Raw genomic sequence first — 24,210 nt, 5'->3', positions numbered from 1 at the left:
CTCTCTACCTAACACAGGAAGACAATGTAGAAATAAAATTCTTTTAAGGAAAAGAATTCAAATGTTTACGATGTGGGCTTTCCTGGTGGCGTGGTGGTTGAGAGTCTGCCTGCCAATGCAGGGGACACGGGTTCGAGCCCTGGTCTGAGAAGATCCCACACGCCGCGGAGCAACTAGGCCCGTGCACCACAACTACTGAGCCTGCGTGTCTGGAGCCTGTGCTCCGCAACAAGAGAGGCTGCGATAGTGAGAGGCCCGTGCACCGCGATGAAGAGTGGCCCCCGCTTGCCGCAACTAGAGAGAGCCCTCGCACAGAAACGAAGACCCAACACAGCCAAAAATAAATAAATTAATTAAAAAATGTTTACGATGTAATATGGTAACATCAACAACTAATACTTACTAAGTAATGAGAATTTGTGTTCAGCAGTATGCTAAGTGCTTTACATGCACTCTTTCCATTTAATCCACACAACTGTCCACACTTTACGTTATAGATGAATAAAATTAGGTTGAGGGAAGTGAAGTTACTTCCCTAGGGTCCTCAGGTAGTAAGTGGCAGGGCCAGGACTTGAATCTAGAACTGATTTCAAATACTCTGATTTTAACCATTATGCTAAATGAGCTTTTGTTTTTTGGAAACGTATCTTAATTTCTGCACATGACCAGTGGGTATTGCTAGAGCCACAGAGAAACCACTAGCATTTTGTGTGTAAAAAGATAGGAAACAAGGCATGCAGAACCTTAAGTACCTTAAGATAAAGAAAATGTTTTAAGAATGAAGATAAATGCTCAAAAGAATCAAATGTTACACAGAATGTCAAGAAAAATAAATTCTCAAGTAAGTCTACTGGATGAGGCAATTAGTGGGCCACTTGGGAACTATACAGTTCAGAAACTATCTAGAGATGAGTGTCAGATGACAGGGCCAAGTGATGATCCATGGGTACAGTGCAAGCACTTGCAACTAGGAGCACTTACTTCTAGCTCCTCGTCCTGCCACTTGTTGGCTATAGGACTTGTGGCAAGTTACTTAATACCTTGTTGGGCTTCCAATTCCTCATCTGTAAAACCAGGATAATAATACCTTCTTCACAGAACTGTGGAAGTAAATCACTAAATCTGAGTAGACAGATCCTGGATCATAATAAGTACTATATAAATGTTAGCTGTTTATCCCTTCCTAGACTAAGGAATTCTTTTTTCTCATCTCTTAATCTCTCTTTTAGATCTTCTCCTTTGGCCTTTAAACATGAAAGTTGTCAAATTTCATGAAATCATTGGGTTAAAATCTATATGCCTTGCTAATTTTACTAATGATTCCAAATTGCCCTACAGAAACACTAGTATATTTTACGTTCAGTATGAACACAACGCTGACAAGAGAAATTAATGACATTTCAAAAACCATAAGAAACTTACTAAGTGCATGGAAGCATTAAATGTGTACTTATTTTCAATTAAAGAAAATGCAATGATTTGGGTAGCAGATTTGGTATACAGGAGCATTTCTGTATAAGTAGAAATAAAATATTCTTGCTCACTCCACTGCATCTAAGCATCTTGATTTCTTCATAGCAGTTACCACAATGTTATTATTATTATTTTTGGTTTTCTATTCCTTGCCTTCCATTTTTAGACTACAAGCATCTAAGAAGAGTAGCAACCAAGTCTCTACTTAACCCCTGTATCCCCCAACACCTGGCAACATAGTAGGCATTGAAAAAATTTTGTGGAATGAATGAATTTATAATAACTGGAAGTCAGAAAAATTGTCTTAACAAATTCTAAGATATTTACAATTTAAAAAATTTTTTTTAGTTATAGTGTTTGGCACTCTAAAATTCAGGTAAATAACTAATTAATGATTGAAAAGTAAACTGTAATTCTTTTAAGTGACGTGATTCAATATACAGTCAGCATCCTGGGGAAGAAAATTCTCAGGTAAGTGAAATTTACTACTCTATACAACAACTATGTAAGAACCAGTTTTTAAGAGACAGTCCTAGAATAAAAACTGTTAAACAAAGAACATATAATATAGCTGAAACAATTTTATGATGCTTCAGGGTTTTCATGGCTTGTGTTATGCTGTAATGCCCTTGGGATGCTACTGATCATAGGGTGATTTGCTCCTATGGCAGCCAAGCTCCTGGGGCCTCTAGGGTTTGCATGTCTTTGTCTACATTAGCTACCTCTACCCTCCCTGTCAGGTATCACTCTGCCTGACTTCTGGATGCCTGCCTCTCTGTTCCTCCCCATGTGGTATAAACTGTTCAGGGATGGAAAACCAGATAATCAAGTCTGTTAGAATCCTGTGAAAGAGTAAAACAAATAGGTAAGAACCTCTATTGAAGTATATACTGCAGGCTTGACAAGGTCAGGGATCTTTATTTTCCCCACAGAAGGTTAAAGTTGCTAGAAGTTTATCTTTCCTAAGTGTTAAAACAGTTCAGTGACGAAGTCTAAATAATAAATTGTGGGGCAGCACAACGCTCACCTGCCCACTTGTAAGCCTAGTAAGCGTCCTAATAAATCACTTCTTGTCTATCAATCAATCAATCAATCAATCGTGGTAACCAGCAGAACATGTTTATGAATGCTAACTCTCAAAAAACAAATCTTCTCATAAAGGGAGGTAACTACAATGAGACCACTTGAGTTTTTCCTTAAAAGAATTTTGAATATTCCCTTGAATCATATACCTTACACTATACGTTATTAGTGGTTATTAGTTTATCCAGTGTTCTTCTTACCAAGAGTATCTTTAATGAGGATTTCAAGCTTCTGTCCCATGTTGGGTCCTCTCTCCTCTCTTGGATTCTGTACTCGGTTTACAATCTCTTGCTTGATGGAGTTGATTACAAACAATAAATTATCTGTAAGACAGAACAGGACAGTTGGAGCATGTCATTAACATGGAAGAATTTACTTTTAATTATGTAATAACAGATACTCAATTAAAAATGAAGAACATATAAGAAAACATTAAGCAGTGATGGTTGTAAGCTTTCTTATCCAAAGAGACTAATAATCAAACGATATGCCACTTTTGATAACAGATTGTAGACATGTATCAATGTCCACTATCCTGTAAGCAGTTTGCCCTACTTGTCTTCACAGCTATGACAGTGCCTGGTATATTGACTCATAGGGTCTTAGTAAATGTTTATTAAATAAATCGAACAAAGCCCTTCAAAGACAAAGCTTTAAAAACAAATGTCCCGGGCTTCCCCAGTGCCTCAGTGGTTAAGAATCCTCCTGCCAATGCAGGGGACACAGGTTCGAGCCCTGTTCCGGGAAGATCCCACATGCCGCGGAGCAACTAAGCCCGTGCGCCACAACTACTGAGCCTGTGCTCTAGAGCCCGCGTGCCTAGAGCCTGCGCTCCGCAACAAGAGAAGCCACCGCAATGAAAAGCCCGCACACCGCAACGAAGTGTAGCCCCCCTCACGGCAACTAGAGAAAGCCCGCGCACAGCAACAAAGACCCAACACAGCCAAAAATAAAATAAATAAATTAAAAAAACAACAACAAATTTCCCCACCTTAAGAAGCTTTAAAAAAAAAAAAGAGCAAAGTTAACCAAAAGTAAATAAGGAGGGAAATAATAAATATAAGAGCAGAAATCAATAAAACAGAACACAAACACACAACAGAGAAAGTTAACAAAGCCAAAAGCTGGTTCTTTGAAAATATCAACAAAATTGATACCCACTCCCACCCTCATCCCCATCTCCAGCTAGACGGCTTGATCACCTCTACCTAGAATGGAAAACGGGTTATCACTTCAGAATACAGCCATTAAAAGGATAAGAAGAAAATGCTATGCTAACAAATTCAAAAACTTGGATGAAATGGACAAATTTATTGAAAATGCCACTTCACAAGAAGAAATGGAAAATCTGAACAGCTCATTTCTAATAAAGGAATTGAATTTATCAAAAAGTATTCCCCAAAGAAAATGCAGAGGGCTTTAATGGAAAATTCTATCAAATGCACAATGAAGAAATAAAATTAATTTCATCAAACTTTCAAAAAAAAAAGGAAGAAAGATCATGGCTGAATTCATTCTCTAAGGCTAGTATCCTCAAATACCAAAACCTGACAAAGACATTACAAAAAAAGAAAATCACAGACTAATAACCCTCTTGAATATAGATATAAAAATCCTTGACAAAATATTAAAAACAGAATCCAACTTAAAATATCGGAATAGAATCTTACAAAATATTTTCAATAGACTCTAATATAAAAAGGAAAATACATCATAACCAAATAGAGTTTATTCCAAGAATGCAAGGTTGGTTTAATAAAAAGTTAGTTAATATAATGCACCATATTAACAGGGGAATATGTGATACATTACCAGGATAAAGGAAAACAATGTGATTGTTCCAATAAATGCAAAAAAAAAAAAAGGAAAGAAAATGACAGTATTCAGTATCTATTCATGATAAATGAAACTAGGAAAAGAAGGAAACTTACTCAAAATAATAGAGAGCATCTCATCTACAAAAAAGCCTACAGCCAATATCAACTTAAAGGTCAAAGTTTCCCCTGCAAACGAGGCAGTCACCACTTCTATTCAAATGTCTTAGACATTGCAACAAGGCAAGAAAAAGAGTTAAAAGGCATAAAGCTCAGAAGGGAATAAATAAAGCCATTTCTATTTGCAGATGATGACTGCTTAAATAGAAAATTCCAGGGCATCTGCTGGAATATCTACTACGGGAACTAATAAATTTAGCAAGAAAATAAGGTATAAGAGTAATACACAAAAATTCATTTTATATACTACCAAGAAAGAATTTGAAATTTCAAAAATGAGTCCATTTACAACAGCACCAAAAAACATAAAATACTTAGGAATAAATCTAACAAAAGATGGTCAAGCACTCTACATTGAAAACTATGAAACAAGTCAGAGAGAAATTAAAGAAGACCTAACTAGATGGAAAGAGAAACCAAGTTCATGGATAGGAAGCCTCCATTTTGTTAAGATGATAATTCTCTCCAAATTGATCTACAGATTTAAAGCAATTCCAATCAAAATTTCAAGAAACTTTTTTTGTAAAAAGTGATAAACTGATTCCAAAATTTATATGGTCATGCAAAGGACCTAGAATAGCCAAAACAACTTTGAAAGAACAAAATCAGAAGACTAACAAGGACTAACACTGCCTGACTTTCACGATCTACTATACAACTACAGTAAGACACTGTATATTCACATAAAGACAGTCAAATAGATCAATGGAACAGAATACAGAGTCCAGAAGTAGACCCATACATATAGGATCAACTGATCTGATAAAGGTGCAAAAACAATTAAATGGGGAAAGGAAAGTTCTTTCAATGACTGGTGCTTGATCAACTGGACATTCATATGGGGAAAGAAAATCAACTCTTAGCCTACACCATACATAAAAATTAACCTGAAAAAGATCTCATAAACTTAACTGTAAAACCTAAAACTACATAAATCCTAGGAGAAAATATACAAGAAAATACAATTTTTGGAGTCGGCAAAGTTTCTAATTAGAACACACAAAAATGTAAAATATAAAAGGAAAGACTGACAAATTGGACTTCATCAAAATTGAACATTTTTGCTCTTTGGAAGATGTCAGTGAGAAAACAAAAAGGAAATCCAAAGACTAGTATAAAATATTTTCAATACATATATCAGACAAAGAGCCTGTATCTAGAATAAAGAACTTTTAGAAAACAAAATTTTTAAATGGCAAAATATTTTCATAGATACTTCACATATACACACAAAGTATAATGAATAGCCAGTAAGTACAGTAAAGATGTTGAACATCATTAATCAAAGCAATACAAATTAAGACCACAACGAGATACTGCCACATACCACCCATTAGGTTGGTTAAAAGTAAGAAGATTGACCTTGCCAAGCGCTGGCAACGATATGGACCAACTAGAACCCTCATACACTGTTTTTGAGAATGTAAAATGGTACAGCTACTTGGAAAACAGTTTGGCGGTTTCCTATACAGCTACTCGTAGGTATTTAAGCAAGAGAGATTAAAATATATGTCCACCCAAACACTTGTACGGAAATATTCACAGCAGCTCTGTTACAGCGAAAGCAAACAACCCAAGTATCCATCAATAGGTGAATGGATAAAGAAACTGTAATATATCTAACACAATGGAATACTACTCAGCAATGAAAAGGATTTAACTATTGATATAGATGACATGGAGAAATTTTTAAATAATTATTCAGAGTGAAAGGAGCCAGGCAAAAAAAGAGAATGTATGGTAGGATTCCATTAATATAAAATTCTGAAAATGTAAACTAATCTACAGTGACAGAAAGCAGATCGGGGCTACTAAGGGATAGGAATGGAGGGAGGGTTAGCTTACAAAGGGGCACTATGAAACTTTTGGAGGTGATCAAAGTGTTCATTATCTTGATTGGTTTCACATGTATATACATATGCCCAAACTAACCAAATAATACTCTTTAAATATGTAGAGTTATTGTACTTCAATTATACCTCAATAAAGTTGCAGGGGGGAACACATCTCCAATTTCAACACACAGAATTCCTATGGTCTGAAATAAATCTCTACTACTTCAGACACTGCTTTGAAATCAATGATGTGTTATTCCTAACCCTGTAATACTTAGAAGAGACCAATCTAGACTAATATTGAAGCGAGAAGTCAGAAATAACTGGGGGTGGGGGGTGGGGAGGCAGTTTAAAACTACATGCAGGAACAATATATATAAAACGTGTCAGTAAACAAGGAAAAGCACAGCTGACTCCCTAAATCACATGAAACAAGAAATTTATGCTTCTTCTCGAATAACTGAGAGAGAACACCATTTACTCAAATATAACGACATTTACATGCAGGCTGGACTTACGAGAAGCAATGAGGTTCCCTCATCTTCAACAGGTAAAGTAAATCAGGTCACTTTTTTTTTTTTTTTTTTTTGCAGTACGCGGGCCTCTCCCTGCTGTGGCCTCTCCCGTTGTGGAGCACAGGCTCTGGACGCGCAGGCCCAGTGGCCATGGCTCACGGGCCCAGCCGCTCCACGGCATGTGGGATCCTCCCGGAACGGGGCACAAACCCGTGTCCCCTGCATCGGCAGGCGGACTCTCAACCACTGTGCCACCAGGGAAGCCCCAGGTCACTTTTAAAAAGAAAGAAAGAAAGAAAAAAAAAAAACCCCACCGTAAAATCAAAATTGAAACAGAGCAGAACAGCTCTTCTCAACCTGGGCAGTGTCCATGCCAGGCCCTGGGGGGAGGGAGGGCAGAGGTGAAGCGTTCTAACAACATCAAAAACTTCTGGGTGAGGAAGCGGAGGCATCTGGCTCAGAAAGTGAGGCCAAACCTTAAATCTCTAACAGATCCCTCCTGTTTTGATTCCATGTTCATCCAAGAATCTTCCAGTTTTAATTTTCTCATGTAGCTTGCTTAGGGATAAAATATGTCAATCAGGATGAACGTCCAATCCTCTTAGTAGCTTTACTTTTCATTCTGAGTCAACAAATCTACATTTGACTCACGGAGCAGCTTCTTGTGAGCTTTGGTAGAAGGAATCAATAGGAGGAGGAGGTTCGGCAGGATAGGACAGGATGAGTAGGACAGTCCTGGGCCCTGAAGCTAGTCCTTGGAACGGTGCTAGTTGATGACAAATTTAAAAGGATAAGGACAACAGAGTACATTTTTTCATAAAGCTAACTTTACTCTGAAATTATGCCTGTCTCAATTTTCTAATGCTAAAATATTCTTCCTTGTATGACATGACAGTAATTGTAGATGATGTTCCTTTTAATGGCTTCACGTGGCAAAATATAAAGCTGGCAACACTATGGTTCCCAAGTCCCAAAATCTTTTTCCGATGTCACCGATTTGTAAATCACAAATTCTAGAAACCATTGGGTCAACAGGTAGGTAACAGGGCTTCCCTGGTGGCACGGTGGTTGAGAGTCCGCCTGCCGATGCAGGGGACACGAGTTCATGCCCCGGTCCAGGAAGATCCCACATGCAGCAGAGCAGCTGGGCCCATGAGCCATGGCTGCTGAGCCTGCGCATCTGGAGCCTGTGCTCCACAACGGGGGAGGCCACAGCAGTGAGAGGCCCGCGTACCACACACAAAAAAAAGATAAGTAACGGATAAAAGTGTTCCACAAAGCAGTAACAGAGTGACTCCCAGATATTTAGAGGAATCAAGGGCACCATTCCCTTGAGAGATGTATCAGAAACTCCGGGAAGAACTTTCAGACTACATGTGGCAAACTACACAGGAGTATCTCATTGCTTCTGAGATGTCTTCTAAACCAATAGTCGAAGCTGCTCTTCCCCAGACTGGAGGAGAGAAGCTAGTAAGACAGAAGTGGAAGAGAAATAAATGAATGAGAAGATCCTTTTCCTCCATGCTGACTAACTGAGAAGAAAATGCTACCTTTTAAAGACAGGCCTTCAAATGTAAAATAGCTAGCTAGTGGGAAGCATCCACATAGCACAGGGAGATCAGCTAGGTACTTTGTGACCACCTAGAGGAGTGGGATAGGGAGGGTGGGAGGGAAACGCAAGAGGGAGAAGGAGATATGGGGATGTGTGTATGTGTATAGCTGATTCACTTTGTTGTAAAGCAGAAACTGACACACCATTGTGAAGCAATTATACTCCAATGAAGATGTTAAAAAAATAAATAAATAAAAAATAAAGACAGTCCTTTCCTACATGAAAATATCTAGAGGCTTTAGGCTAGCTCTGGAAACAAGAAACATTTAAGGCCATCAAAAACTCAATTTGAGATAGAACAACACATTCAGAAATACACATATTCCTGGCCCTTACCAATTCCCCAATTGTTCCACACCCCAGAATATATTTACATCATAGACAGAAAGCATGTGTGCGTGGGCATGCATGTACATATATACAAATGCAAAAACATATGGCCACACAGATGTACATCATTATGGATAAATTTATTAACTGAGTAACACACAGATATATGCCTACATGTGTCCAGAGAAAAAGAGACCAGAAGGCTCCCAGGAGCTCACCACATTTCCCTGCAGTGTGAGTCAGCTGGGTTCTAAAATGAAGTATGAATGTCCATGACATTGCAATCATATATATACTCACAGAGCTCAAGGTCAAAATGCTTCAATAAGCAAGAACGAATAATGGGAAAATGGGAAGATCTCCATTCCAACAAACCAACTATTGTTTTACCTAATTCATTTACCTTGATTAGAATTCCTGTGTGGTCATTAATAAATAAAACCATCAGTTCCTTTCACAAGTTGTAAACATCACAGTTGGAAATCCTCTTTCTGTCCTCACAAATGGAAACAAGATAACCAAGATAAAGGATTAAGAAAGAACTCCACAACATTTATTGAGCACTTATGTGCCAGACATCATGCTGGACTTAAGAAAACCTCTGGAAACAAATAATAATCGATCATTTAGCCACTGTTCCACTTTCAGATACAATTTAGCCCAAGAGCAACACAGTGAAGAAGACAATTTTCGAGGCAAAGGAACATATGAGCTCTTATGCTACCAGGCTTAAGGAAGAGTAACAGAGCAAGGGGGAAAGAAGGGGTGGTTCTTATTACAGAAGATCAAAAGCAGAGCTTTCCAACCCACTAGTTCGTTGTAGAAGGGTTCCAGGTGTATGAGATAATGATCATCTCAGCCCAAAAGGGCCTCCTCCCATCAGCAGCCTACTCTGTTATACTCCAGGATGCCTTAGGGATGATAGTTTTCTGCATGTGCCATGATGTGAAAGATTGGGAAGCACTGATCTAAACCAACGGTTCCCAAATATGTACTAGGATGGTTGCATAAGAGTAATCTGGGGTAGGGTCCCTGGTGGCGCAGTGGTTAAGAATCTGCCTGCCAATGCAGGGGACACAGGTTCGAGCCCTGGTCTGGGAAGATCCCACATGCTGCGGAGCATCTAACCCCGTGCGTCACAACTACTGAGCCTAAGCGCTAGAGCCCGCGAGCCACAACTACTGTGCCTGCATGCTACAACTACTGAAGCCCACGTACCTAGAGCCTGTGCTCCGCAACAAGAGAAGCCACCGCAATGAGAAGCCCACACACTGCAGCAAAGAGTGGCCCCCACTCGCTGCAACTAGAGAAAGCCCGTGCCCAGCAATGAAGACCCAAAACGTAGCCAAAAATAAATGAATTAAATTAAAAAAAAAAAGGGTAATCTGGGGTAATGTTAAAAATATGGATTCCTGCGTTCTACTTGCATAGATTACAGTTCAGAGTATCTGGCGAGAAGCCTAGAAATCTACAGTTTAACATGTACACACAAATGACTCTAATGAACAATCATATTTGTAAAACATGTTTCTAAACTATCTACTCAAAGGTTAAAATATACATTAGTTAATAAAATTGGCTAACCCAGCACACAACTGTAAAATGGAAGTCAGAGATTACCCATGGTCACAAGAGGTGAGCTCTTTAGGACAGAGGTGAGATTTGGCTTGGCGCGCCACAGACGGACATGCTAAGAGAAGGACGTGAATGAGTAAGAGTGAGTATATAGCTTACTGAATGGATGAACAAAAAAGAGGCTGGCCTAAAGCTGGGCAGAATACAAGGAAAGCAAATAACAAAACCAAAGAAAAAGAGAGTGGTCAGCAAGGTAAAAGCAAGTTAATCAAATTGTTAAAAGTGTAGGTTTACCATATTCTGTGTTGAGGCCCCATAATTTCACTTTATTAGCTTCATACTGCGCTTTTTTCTTTAACCGACAAGCCCTGTGAAAGGAAGGAGCAATTAGTTCACTTTTTTTTTTAAAAGGAACATTCAGAATATACTTCTTTTTGCTGCTGTCAGACATTTTCTAATAGCAACCAAAAATTGCTGCCTACTGATGTTTGTATCGAGGGCCTCAATCATCACCCCAAAACATACAATATCATCATTTATCCAAACTGAATTTTTAAAGTTTCAGCATAGATTCAAAAATAAAGCTATGGTTAGTATGCCAAAATAAACAAACAAACACTGACAATACCAAGTGGTGTAGACGATGTGAATAAGTGTAACCCTCGTATGTTGCTGGAGTGGATGTAAAACAGTACATACAACTACTTTGGAAAACAGTAAATATTGTTTTAATTTACTTCATTACCTTGGAAATAGCTACTCTGGCAGTTTCTTATACAGTTAAACACACACTCCTGGGAATTTACCCAAGAGAGATGCAAACTTATGTTCACATAAACAACTGCAGATGAATGTTTATAGTGACTTTATTCATAATTGCACAAAATTAGAAACCACTCAACTATCCCTCAACCGGTGAACAGATACACTGCAGTGTATCACTTCAAAGGACTACTACTATCAATACTCCTCCACACAACAACATTATGAATCTCAAATTCGTCCTGTGTGATATCAAAGCCAGACTCAAAAGGCTGCATATAATACGATTCCATCTATATTCTGGAAAAGGCGCAACTGTAGGAACAGAAAACAGATCGGTGGTTGTGAGGAGTTAGGGGTGAGAGAGGGAGTTCACTTTTACAAAGAGGCATAAGGAAATATTTTAAGGTGATAAAAATGTTCAATATCTTGACTGTGGTTGTGGTTACATAATTGGATATGTTTGTCAAAACTCACAGAAGGATACACTGCAAGTGAAGAATTTATCAAGTAAATTATACCTCAATAAAAAAACGTGACTTACTGCAAAACAAACAAAAAATAAAGAGCTATGATAAAATTTTTCCTTTTTATACTATAAGGCATTTGAGTTCATTCACCTCTCCCCTTTAAAAACTTCTTCCATGAAGCATAAATACTATCATTTACTTTCAAAGGAAAAATTATAATACTCTCATTGTAGTATTTATAAAAGTATATTTCTGAAAAAAGGGCCGAGGGCCATTTCCTCTATGAAAGCTCACTGAAGTCTAACCTCACCTCCTAGACTTCAATCACATGAGTAAACATTACCATTTACCTGGAAGCCAGCTTATTTTTTTCTTTCCTTGACCTTGGCCGGGCTGTTAAGGGAAGCTCACTGACTGGAGTCAGATCACTAATCACCTTATTCAGTTTCCGGAGTTCATTGCCTATCTGGAGTAGTTTTTTAGGATTTGGAGTCAGGTCTTCCACATCCGTTCTCCGTGACTTCTTTACTGCATATTTTCCTATAGATGGTTTAAAAGAAGTTTAAGTGAGATCATTTTATTTAACAAGAGATACATTTTATATAGCCATATGTAAAAACCCATCTCTCCCCTCCCCACTTTTCTTTTTTCAGAGGTCTCACCATGTGAACAACCTACGCTAGAAGGGCTGGCCTCCTCTCCTTCCCACTTTGTGATGGCAAGAAATGGGGGTAATAGAGCACAACTCCAGGCTTTTCCCAAACCTTCTCCACCTTAAGGTTTCTAGCCCTGGTATGATGGATTCTTAATTATCTGTATGGAAGTAATAAGCATCTCAAACCTCAGGACTGGAGTCCAAGTTCACCTGCACACAAAAATCAGGGCCAGGGTACAGTATATGGTCAGCAACGAATTTGGAAATTTTACCCAAACCAAGACGTTTATGCTGCTATGACTGAAAATTTGTCAGACATATATATTCCTGTGTTGGACCCAAAAGTCCAACAAATAAGGATTGCCTTTTCAGAAACCACGTCTTCAGTTAGCTTGATAAATAACATTACAGAAGACTTTCCCTACCACTGCAGGCAAGAGGAATGGCTCTGTCCTCTGAACTACAATACCCTGAACAACTTTCCTAGTACTCACTACATGCTACCTGGACCTATTTGTTGGACCCATCTTTTCACTTCTGGTAGAAAATTAATCTGAAGTCAAAAACTAGGCCTTTATTCACTGAAAGATAATAGAGTACAGACCTGGGTGCCAGTGGAAAGGGAAAATGAGGCACAAATATACTTCTGATACAACTTCGGTGTCAAAAATGCTTAGCAACTTATATCTGTAGCATGAGCAACTACTAAACTGTTTACTGAGCTCCAAGCCTACTAGTGCCCCTCACCTTCTCAGTACAGACTTTGGATTAAGGTAAAAACATCTGTGCAGAAGAAATTCTACTCAATTACATCCTCCTGGGTTCACAGTTCAAAATCTGGCCTACCTAAGATTATAAGCCTCTCCTGACTCTTACTATTCAATTCTTCCTGCTCCATTCCTTTTCTCCGCAATTGTTCTTCCTTTCTTTCCTTTCCCTCCTCTTTTCTCTCCACCACCGTTTTGATTCCAATCTCCCTGTTTATATTTAGGCCTGGAGATTGGACAAAAATGAAAGACAGAGATGCTAGAGCCCATTCTCTTCTTCCCCAACCCTTCTTGCTTATGGCAACTGTGACAGGTCAGGAATCAGCAGGCTCTTGGGTCATTTCCTGGGTAGGATATATAGAACAAGAAGTGACTAGAAATCATTTTTACACAAGCTTTCCTCCCTGTTTAGGTGATTGCTCTCAGTACTGATAAAAGCTATTTGTGAATGAAGAGCAGTCATAGCAAATACAGCACCTCTACTGTTCTACTCTCCAATTTGCTAGGAAGGGTTGAATACCTACATATAATGTATAATGATTAAGCATTATGGTTTACTATCTCTATTTAAAAGTGACATGAAATATCCAGGACTGATGGTTACACCAAGACTTATCATGGTGATCATGGTGCCTGCAAATGTCAGATCACAATGTAATACACCTGAAACTGACATAATATTGCACATCACCTATATTTCAATAACAAGAGAAAGGAAGGGAGGGAGGGAGGGAACATACATGATCACAATCCCCTCTTACCATGATGTAAGCCATTTTTCTGATACATGTTACTTGGCAAGGTATCTCTGTTCCATTCAGATGGCCTTAGCATCCTCTCTTGCTGTGATGGTGTGAGTTGTTCACTATACTCCCAGAAGTACCTTCTTTTACCTCTCTTCCGAGAGGTAATTGAAGTCATCTCCTTCAAATCTTCCACAGAATCATTTTCATAGCCTTAAAAAAAGAAAGCCCCCCCCCCGAATTTTTTAAGTTCCGTACATTTCAATAAACCAATCAGGACAAACAAAAAGATCCCCTCTATTTACCATTTGACACATTTCCTTTCATCAAAAAACAGTATTATGTCAAAGATAATAAACCAAATCTACAAAATAACTTTTAATATAGAAATCTCTAATTCAAAATATTTAGAGACTAATAAACAGAGATAACTACACTGTTTACCTTCCTTAGGTTTCTCTTTGGTTAGTATATGACACTTTTTTTTTGTATCTTCACATGAGATTGAGAGAATAATGAAATACAGCCACAGGAAAACAAACAACCCAATCAAAAAATGGGCAGAGGGGCTTCCCTGGTGGCGCAGTGGTTGAGGGTCGGCCTGCCGATGCAGGGGACATGGGTTCGTGCCCCGGTCCACGAGGATCCCACATGCTGTGGAGCGGCTGGGCCCGTGGGCCATGGCCGCTGAGCCTGCGCGTCTGGAGCCTGTGCTCCGCAACGGGAGAGGCCACAGCAGTGAGGGGCCCACGTACCGCAAAAAAAAAAAAAAAAAAAAAAAGGGCAGAAGACCTAAATAGACATTTCTCCAAAAGAAGACATGCAGACAGCCAACAGGCACATGAAAAGATGCTCAATATCACTAATTATCAGAGAAATGCAAATCAAAACCACAATGAGGTATCACATCACACCAGTCAGAATGGCCATCATTAAAAAGTCCACAAACAATAAATACTGGAGAGGGTGTGGAGAAAAGGGAACCCTTCTACACTGTTGGTAGGAATGTAAATTGGTGCAGCCACTATGGAGAACAGTATGGAGGTTCCTTAAAAAACTAAATATACAGTTGTCATAGGATCCAGCAATCCCACTCCTGGGCATATACCCGGAGAAAACTCTAACTCAAAAAGACACATGCACCCCAATGTTCATAGCAGCACTATTTACAACAGACAAGACTTGGAAGCAACCTAAATGTCCACAGACAGATGAATGGATAAAGAAGATGTCGTGTGTGTGTGTATATATATATATATATACACACACACACACACACACACACACATACATACATACACACACACACACCAGAATACTACTCAGCCATAAAAAAGAATGAAATAATGCCATTTGCAGCAACATGGATGGACCTAGAGATTATCGTATTAAGTGAAGTCAGACAGAGAAAGAAAAATAAGTATCATATGATATCACTTATATGTGGAGTCTAAAATATGATACAAATGAAGTTATTTATAAAATAGAAACAGACTCACAGACATAGAAAACAAACCTATGCTTACCAAAGGGGAACGTGGTGGGAGGGATAAATTAGGAGTTTGGGATTAGCAGATACAAACTACTATATATAAAATAGATAAAACAACAAGTTCCTACTGTATAGCACAAGGAACTATATACAATATCTTGTAATAACCTATAATGAAAAAGAATATATATATGTATAACTGAATCACTTTGCTGTACACCAGAAACTAACACAACATTGTATAAATCAACTATATTTCAATTAAAAAAAAAGAAATACAGCCACAGGAATGTTAAAAAGTACCATTAATTAACGGTACTTAGACACTATACAATTATTTTTAATGTCTTCCGTCTAATATTTATGCATCAGAAACATCCCCAGACAGAAAGCTGTGTGCATTTCTGGGAAGGTATCCTATGAAGCAGAATTCTGTGAGGCAGCAGTGGTTTTCTTCCTACTTCCCACAATACGCTTTTTGTAAAAGTACAAAAATGACAGTTCTCACACAGGCTATTCAAATAAAAACTTACATGCCTATTCTAACTAATATTTTATTGGAAGCAATTTGCATTTACTTCACTTTTTAAGAAGTTATTTTCCCTACTAATAGGAAGTTTCAGAAAATACTTAATTCTGAGCTGCTAGAACTACTGGTCAGACCCAATACAGAATAACCTATAAATCTAAAATACCCTCAGAGCATGCCCATCTTAGAGATTACTCCACCTAATTAGTACTAGGTACCTGGGGCAATGGAGATGGGCTGTGCACGGGGTGTATACAGCCCTAAACCTAAGGTAGCAAGGAAAAACTGGATGGCAATGGCCAAGCAAAATGACCATTTTCCCTCCTAAAAACATGACTCCTCTGGAACTGACACTAAGAAAGTGATGACATCTGGACATTTTGGAAATAAAATCGAATTTTAGAATTTTGCCAGGTTTTCTTCACATTAAGAGTTAATTAGGAACATGATTCCATTTATTTGACATTGTGGGAAAGGCAAAAGTACAGGGACAAAGTGGTTGCCAGAGGTTGGGGGTGGAGGGAGAGGCTGACTATAAAGGAACGGGAGGGAAATCTGGGGGGTGATCAAACTATTCCGTACCTTGATTGTGGTGGTGGTGGTTTCATGATTACATGCACTCGTCAAAACTCAAAGAAGTGTACACTTAAAGAGGGGTGAATTTTACTGTCATGCCTCGATAAACATGACCTTTGAAAAAATAATCAATTCAGAGAGCAGAATGATTTCGAGGCAATAGTAAAGGCAAGCTTTTGTAGCACTGCTGGCTTAACAGCATTATAATGCTCATGTAGTACTTTAAAACAAATTAAAAAAACACAAACAAACAAAACAACAACATGGCAAGCAGTGTGACAGAGAACCTTAGTTCTTCTTAAGAAATGAGGCACAGACTTCCCTGGTGGCACAGTGGTTGAGAATCTGCCTGCCAATGCAGGCGACACGGGTTTGAGCCCTGGTCCGGGAAGATCCCACATGCCGTGGAGCAACTAAGCCTGCAAACCACAACTACTGAGCCTGTGTGCCACAACTACTGAAGCCCGTGCACCCTACAGCCCACATGCTGCAACTACTGAGCCCACGCACCTAGAGCCTGTGCTCCACAACAAGAGAAACCACTGCATGAGAAGCCCGTGCACCACAACAAAGAGTAGCCCCCGCTTGCCGCAACTAAAGAAAAGCCTGCGTGCAGCAACGAAGACCCAACGCAGCCAAAAATACAATTTAAATAAATAAATAAGAAATGAGGCACAAGTGACACAATCATTTTTGGAAATCTGATTTTTGAAAATTCTGTTAGATACATAAAGTAATAATTTTTTATTTACTTGTGTTAATGTATCATTTTAAATTAAAGGACTTTATCTTATTCCAGTTATCAACCTAGCTTTGGAAAAGGTGCAAGGGCTACATACTTCCGCCAGATATGGCCTTTTTAAAAAGGCCTTTGCTCCATGAGGCCAAGCTAAAATTACTGGCTCACAGAGACTACCCTAGTATGGCTGGGAACACCTCAACACAGGCAGCACCAACCAAAACACTCCCATCTTCCTATCAATGTCAAGAACTGGTGTCCCAAGTCTACCCCGGCCCAAAGTATAAGGTAAACATTTTTACATATAGCTTCCTCAGGCAACCCATCCCCTGACACTTTATTTGATATGCTCCCTCAGGTGGCCTAGATTTCTGGCAAAACACTGTCTCTCTCATTTAATGTACTCACGTATTTCACTCACAGATGTTTCATTTGAGGCTTCTAAGAACTGGGTAGGAAGAGGTTATTAACCCTATTTACACAAAGAAACATGCTCAATGGAGGGTTTAAGTGATTTGGCAGAGCTGGGACTGGCTCAGGCTCCATGACTCCAGCTCCAAATGGGCTTCCCGCATTGCCTGTGCCTATCTAGTTAAATGGTCTAAACAGATTTTTTTCCCCACATATATTCCACGTTAAATCCAAAGAGTCATTAGGATTTGGATTTCTTCTCTCCCACCCAAATTAATAACCAGTTTTATTTACTTACATATGTTCAGCATTTTCCCAAAAAAAGTATTTAAGGGTTATCAGTTTTCTTTGATCTAATATTTTAATATTTTCTAATAGCATACACCATGAACTCACAATGACACACATACACACAATGGATTTGTTAAAGTCATCTGCCTTTCAATACAGAGACTACTGTGATCAAGTAGAATGCATGAAAATTATATTCCCAGATCACTGGTCTTGCATTTAAGGTGATTAAATATTTCTTGAAGTGTGTTCTGAGGAACACTATTACTATAAAATGTCTTCAATCCCAAGTGAGTTCTGTGATCAAATAAATTTTAAGAAACTCTTGTCCTGAATCTTTCTCTTGCCAAGTCACAGTACACATAAGATCAGAAGACTGAGAAATCATGACAGTAAATAAACCCACTCAGCTCTAAGTTGCATAAAGATAAGGATCATGTCTATTTTGTTCATCTCTGCATAGCCAAAAATCTAGTACACACAGTGCCTAACACAAAAATAGGCCCCCCCCCACAATTTTTTTTTAACAAATCAATGATTTGTTTAATGTAACATTTCCCATGGAGCCTTTTCCATTTTCTTTTCATTTGATGGATCACCATATTGATCTAACTCATTCCTTCCTGACACAGTTACCAAAACGTAGTCAAAAAGGCCTAAAATTCTGATCACACGTCTTTGGTTAGTGCAGATTACTGCCATTAAGCTGGTAAAGTCAATCATGAAAATCCTTAGTAGGGATTACAAAATAAACTCTCATTCTGGGGGCCTAATTCTTAGCCTTACAACCATGTAATTCCATGACCCCAAACAGTTGTAGCCTGTCCACAGAATAGGCTCTATTAAAACTTGGGAGCAAGTCCAGAGTAGGGACTGAAACTCCATTTTACACCTTTCCTGGAGCTTTGTAGGCTCAGGCACTGTTGTAGCCAACTGCCAAGAAACAGCATCAAGGGAGCTAGTCATCACAAAAGGGCCTTTGTAAACTGCTGCAAATTAAACCAATCAACCCACTCTGAAGAAACTATAACTATCCCACTTTTCTGCTTCAAAGAATTTCTTCTTGCCTCTCACCAATAACTCACATTTGTATTCTTAAAGTCACTTGTTTAGCTCTTTCTTCCAAGAAGAAGGGAAATTTTCATTAGCAAATGAGAATAAGCCCCCAAAATACCATAAAATATCATTGATTTGTGGATAAGGCATGTCATTCGTTGACATTTGTGAGAAGTGTCCAAGTAATACTAACCAAAGAGGTTTTACTTCAAGTCAACTGGAAGTGAGTGAATTAAATGCCATCCAAACATTTAGTATTGTTAAATAGTGCCAATAAGAGGGCTTCATCCTGACAAATGCCAGCTAACACATCTCTGTTTAAAGCACTGTTGGTTGCTTAACACCAACAAACTCACAAATCAGGGCTCTCCCGCCCCACCCCCGACAAGTCAAAAGGCTGAGAAAATGGAAATGAGGGTCAACTTATCAAGTGGTTTCTTTTCATGGACCTACTCATCTCTCAACACATTTATCCTTGTGAAATCAAGTCAAAAGATCAAGGATGACTGGAGTTAAAAGTCAAAGAAAAGCAGGAATTCCCTGGCAATCCAGTGGTTAAGACTCCACGCTCTCATTGTCGAGGCCCAGGTTCAATCCATGGTCAGGAACTAAGATCCCACCAAAAAAAAAAAAGTCAAAGAAAAGCAAAACTACAACCAGAAGTGGAATAAACAGTATAGTCCTTGTCTGCCTTGCTTGGTGATAGTGGCATTTACCGACTCCCTCAGATTTATATATTCCTTTTAGCACCAGCCAGTAAAGGCATTTTCTTCCCCACACTTTCCACTTCCTAGTTATCACCCTAGTTATCACTCCTTGTCTCAACCCTTACCCTCCCTCCTACCCTAATTCTAAATATGGGACTCGAAACAATAGGACTGACCTGTCAGGTTTTAAGGACCACTCATGGAGAGCACTTTGGTCTCCCTATGGGAGGGAGCTATATAACTTACTGCTAACTGCAAAGACAGTTTGAAACATCTCAAAACAGATTTCATTAACTTGTTGAGAGAAAAGTTTTCCTGCTAAGTAGAAAAGACAATTGTTCTGTCTAGACTATGCTGAGTGCTAAAGTAAACCAAAGAAAAGGCATAAACCCTTTTCCTCCACCTTTTCCTTACTTGAAAATCCACTCAAGTCAAACAACTTAATTGTATCAAATGCATAAATCTAAGCATTTGTGCAATAGAAAGATTTCACTAAGAGGAAAGTCTCTGGGCAATAATATGCTTCACTGGCTACAATATAGCTACTATGGCTGAAAAACCTTTCTGAAAATTAAATACCAATGTTTATACTGCCTGAAATTCCAACAATGAAAGGGCTCTCTTTGACAATTTATATTTTTCTTAATAACTTGGTCTTTTATGTAGAAGTTATAGTACCAACATTATTTTTGAAGAAAATAACTTTCGCTTAAATGTGAAGATCTTCACTTCTTTGTGCATTTAACTGTGTGCCACTTGGCAACACCATTTTCATAAATAAACTGCACAAGCCAACAGTGGCAAGAGCCCAACCATGTACATGCTGAAGTGAACCAGTTCCCCACAGGTTTCATTTTCTTTCTCCCTTTTTTTTATATGCACTGTATATAAATAGAGCAGAGACTCCTTCATGCTCATTAAATTATAGCATGTATTTTTCTTCAGTGGAAAAATACTGTGCAAATGAAAGATGCAGCAGACACAAAGAAAAAGCTCTCTTTTACCTTATTCATTAAGTAGGCTTTGTTGGTTATTAGGGATGAGTAATATAAACCATCATTGCTTGGTTCACCATTCTAGGGACTCCAAACATACCTCAATTATAACAGAGGGACACATGCAGAAATAGGAATATTTTTTAAACCAATCAATTTTGGCATCTTTGCACAGCTGCTCAAGACAGTAACAAATCAGATCACTTAACATGAGATAAACTAAGAAGAAGCCCTCGAGGAATCAGCACATGAACTACACATGAGCAAGAGTGATTATTTTAGAGCTGTTTGAATAGATAAAAGCAATTACATATCCAAGTCAAGATACTAAGTCATTTAATCCCCAAACTAAGACAAAGAAAGCATCCACAGCAAAACTTTCTATTTCAAGAGAGTAGCAAAAAGTCAATTCAGTAAGCCTCCAAGCACTACAATACCTGGTTCAGAGAAAGTGTCACTGATGTCATCATCCTTGTCATCTTCATAATCCTCTTCCTCTTCTTCCTCTTCCTCGTTTTCAGAAAGTTCGTGCTCACTGCCAAATCCTTCATCATGGTCCTCATCGTCAACATCTTCCTCGTCCTCCTCCTCTTCTTCAGGACTGCATTTGGTTGGCTGTTCACCCAAGTTGTCAGAGACAAAAAGGGAATAATTGTGCTCTTCTTTTTTCTGGGATGAATCTGAGACCGATGTGCTGGCAGAAAGGCTGCTACTCTCTCCTGCTGCAATAGACACAGGCCCCTCCTGGGGCAGGGGACTGAGTAATAGTTCCTGGGTTTCTTTAAAAGGCAAAGCTGGAGTGGCATGGCCCTGCAGAGGCTCTGTCCCTTTTTTCTCTGGTCTTTTGGCTACGGCACCACAGTAGCAGGTGTTCTCCTTTGCTGCATCTGCATGAACCTGGCTCAGTAGAGGCCGGCTCTGCTGCACTGGGTTGATCTTTACCTTTGCCTTTTTCACATAGTCTTTACATTCAACATGAAAGTTCACTTTTTCATTATGATACATGTTGGTCTTCACCATGATTTGTGTGCTTGAAGTGGGTTTACTTGCTTTTTGGACACAGTCTGACAAAGGGACCTCAGCCTGAAGAGTCTTAGAAGAACACACAGGAGCAGCTGCTCTACTTGCGATCTTTTTACCAGGGAATGATGAGGGCAAGGGATTTTGTTTGACACTGAAAAGTGAATCAGGGTAATAAAGGGAATCAGAAACAGACTGAGAGTCCTCGCTATTAAGCTGGGCCAAAGTTGGAGTTTTACTTATGACCTCTTCATCTTGGTAAGGGCTAGAAAAGTCATCAAGACCCAAGTAATCCACTTCTTTTGTTCCCCAGATGTCACAGCTGGTTAGTTTGGTGTACTTCGTTAAGTCTTCACAGTATGTATCCCACTGTTCCCAGTTTGAGGTTAAAGTACCCTCGTTATCCAGGACATCTGTGAAAGACTCCAGATTTTCAATGTCTTTGCAGTCCTCCAAAGAAAGGAAGTTGTCTCTAGGATTTTGCTGGTAGTTCATCTCTCTATCCTGAGAAAGGTTTAAAAAAAAATATAAATCACATACTGTAATTGAGGAAAGAATTATTTACCTCCATCCTCACTTTCATGCATCAAATTGATAAATCAGTACTCAACCTCTGGCCTGCTTTTACGATAAACACTACTTACATGACACTCTACCATTCCATTTAATATCATTTCCTCGGGCAAGGAAAAAAAAAAATAGGGAAAATATGTCCCCTGAGAAACTTAGGTATGGTTCAGGGCTCTTGAACTTCACTGTAAACACTCTTCCCGAAAAAAAGTTTACATTTCCTGATCTTTAACTTAGAAGGATTTTGGGACCTTCTCAGAAACAAGCTTCAGTTATAAAGCAAATAACAAAGGCCTTACCTTCATCACAGAATATGTCTTCCTAAGTGAGAATTTAAACATAGAGGTGAAGAGCAATCCAAAGAGAGGTGCAACTCAGCCACAGAAAGATAAGATCTTTGGTAAGACCTCATAACAACTCTTGGGCATGGGAAAGTACTTTAACTCCTCATGAGTAGAGAGATGATTTTTTAAATGTCAGTAAGACTATGCAGCCATTAAAAGGAATGCAGTTAAGCTCTAATGCACTAGGATGAAAGGCCACTTACCACGTTTTTATGTTAGAAAGAGTTAAGTTACAGAATACTGTATCAATGATATGTCATCCAATTTAAAATATTCATATATTTATATATGCATAGAAAATCTCTGTTAGTGGTAATTATCTCTGGGGAGAAGGTTTGGTGGGTGGAGGCTCAGGAAGAAAATGAGGAAATTTTCAGTTTTCCAGTTTGTTTTTGTTCTGTTTTTGATTTCTCCATTTGTTTGTGGGGTTTTGGTTTTTTTTTTTTTTGGTTGCACGTATGTCTCCGTGTGTTTTAACAGCTTTATTGAAACATAGTTTATATACCACAAAATTCACCTCTATTAAGCGTACAACTCAATAATTTTTAGCAAATTAACAGATTTGTGTTAGTTTTCCAGTTTTGATATACCTCCGTGTTTCTGAAGTTGCATGTAATTTAAGCTATTCTTAAAGTCTTTTTCTTAAGAATCTTAAGTGTCTTTTTACCTCGAGAATAAATAATTAGTATATTCAGATGTTGCTTGGAATTGCTACCTTTGTCTCACATTCTCTGTGTCACCTGCCTTGCTCAATGTTATCAGTCCTAAATATCCCAGCTGAAAAGTCCTTTAGCAGTTAGGCATATTAAAAAGACGGCTTCTACCTTCATCGTCAAAAACTAGAGTTAAGGATATTTAGATAACCTTTCCTCTTACTATTTTCAATGGGCTCATACACCCTTCTAAAATACCAGACTGATAGTGACAAGAAAAAAATTTGGCCTGATCACATCATTTTTTCTTTTTAGACATTTATAAATAAAAAAATGATACAACACCTTTACCTCAAATCGATTAAAGCAGAATCCAAGAAAATGTTACTTACCAGTTCATACATGAAATCTGGATCTGAACTGTTTGCTAAGAGATCTGTGCTCGTCAGAGTCTGTTCTGAAAAGGTGTGGCTTCGAAAGGCATCCCCAAAAGGCGGATCCATTCCGCTTACACTAGGCTACAACAGAGTGATTTTAATTTTGGAAAGTTAACGACTGCTTCGAGACCAGTTTATTACACACAAGCCCCACCCTCACACCTACTAAATAATTATCTTTAAAACAATTTTGTATTTTTTCCTGCTTTTTAATTTTAGTACATTTAAAATATCTAACTAACATTAAACTATGGAATTATATTAGGAAAATAACTAAGATGCATCAAACATTGGAAAAGGAATAGACTGGAAATTGTTAATTATACCTAACTTCTAAAAACTAAAGCTTATTTAGCCACCAGAGTCAGCATGTAGTACCTAATGAGTACTTTTATTTATTAGCTATGTGACATTTCTTCAAATCCATTTCTAACAACACTTGCTGTTCTAACTCCAGAAAGTAGAGAATCCCCTGCCATTTCTTCGGGTCTGAAGAGATAGCAAAACAGTCTCTATACTCCTAAATGAGTTCAATGTCTTATTTCCCAAAACAAGTGTAAGACCATTTGGGCATCT

The 24,210-nt window shown here is 38.5% G+C and overlaps 1 protein-coding gene across 10 annotated transcripts in view; it reads right to left on the bottom strand.

Annotated features, from left to right (window-relative positions):
• Positions 1-24,210, bottom strand: part of CREBRF (CREB3 regulatory factor) — a 65,159-nt gene that overhangs the window by 13,718 nt on the left and 27,231 nt on the right. For 6 of the 10 annotated variants that reach the window (XM_022595096.3, XM_089909668.1, XM_089909669.1 and 3 more), the window contains exons 3-8: positions 23,590-23,715; positions 21,048-22,134; positions 13,833-14,027; positions 12,000-12,189; positions 10,712-10,785; positions 2,757-2,879 (exon numbers count right to left, since the gene is read on the bottom strand). In XM_022595096.3, the coding sequence (XP_022450804.1) occupies positions 2,757-2,879; positions 10,712-10,785; positions 12,000-12,189; positions 13,833-14,027; positions 21,048-22,134; positions 23,590-23,715 (1,795 nt within the window). The other 4 variants (XM_089909672.1, XM_089909671.1, XM_089909673.1 and 1 more) reach the window with 2 other exon arrangements.

Source organism: Delphinapterus leucas, chromosome 3 (assembly GCF_059928025.1).
Source record: "Delphinapterus leucas isolate spDelLeu-1000000601 "Yukka" chromosome 3, BTC_Dleu_Yukka2, whole genome shotgun sequence".
NCBI classification, from domain to species: domain Eukaryota; kingdom Metazoa; phylum Chordata; class Mammalia; order Artiodactyla; family Monodontidae; genus Delphinapterus; species Delphinapterus leucas.
Note: the sequence above shows the minus strand (reverse complement) of the source record. Positions and strands in the feature narration are given on the sequence as shown.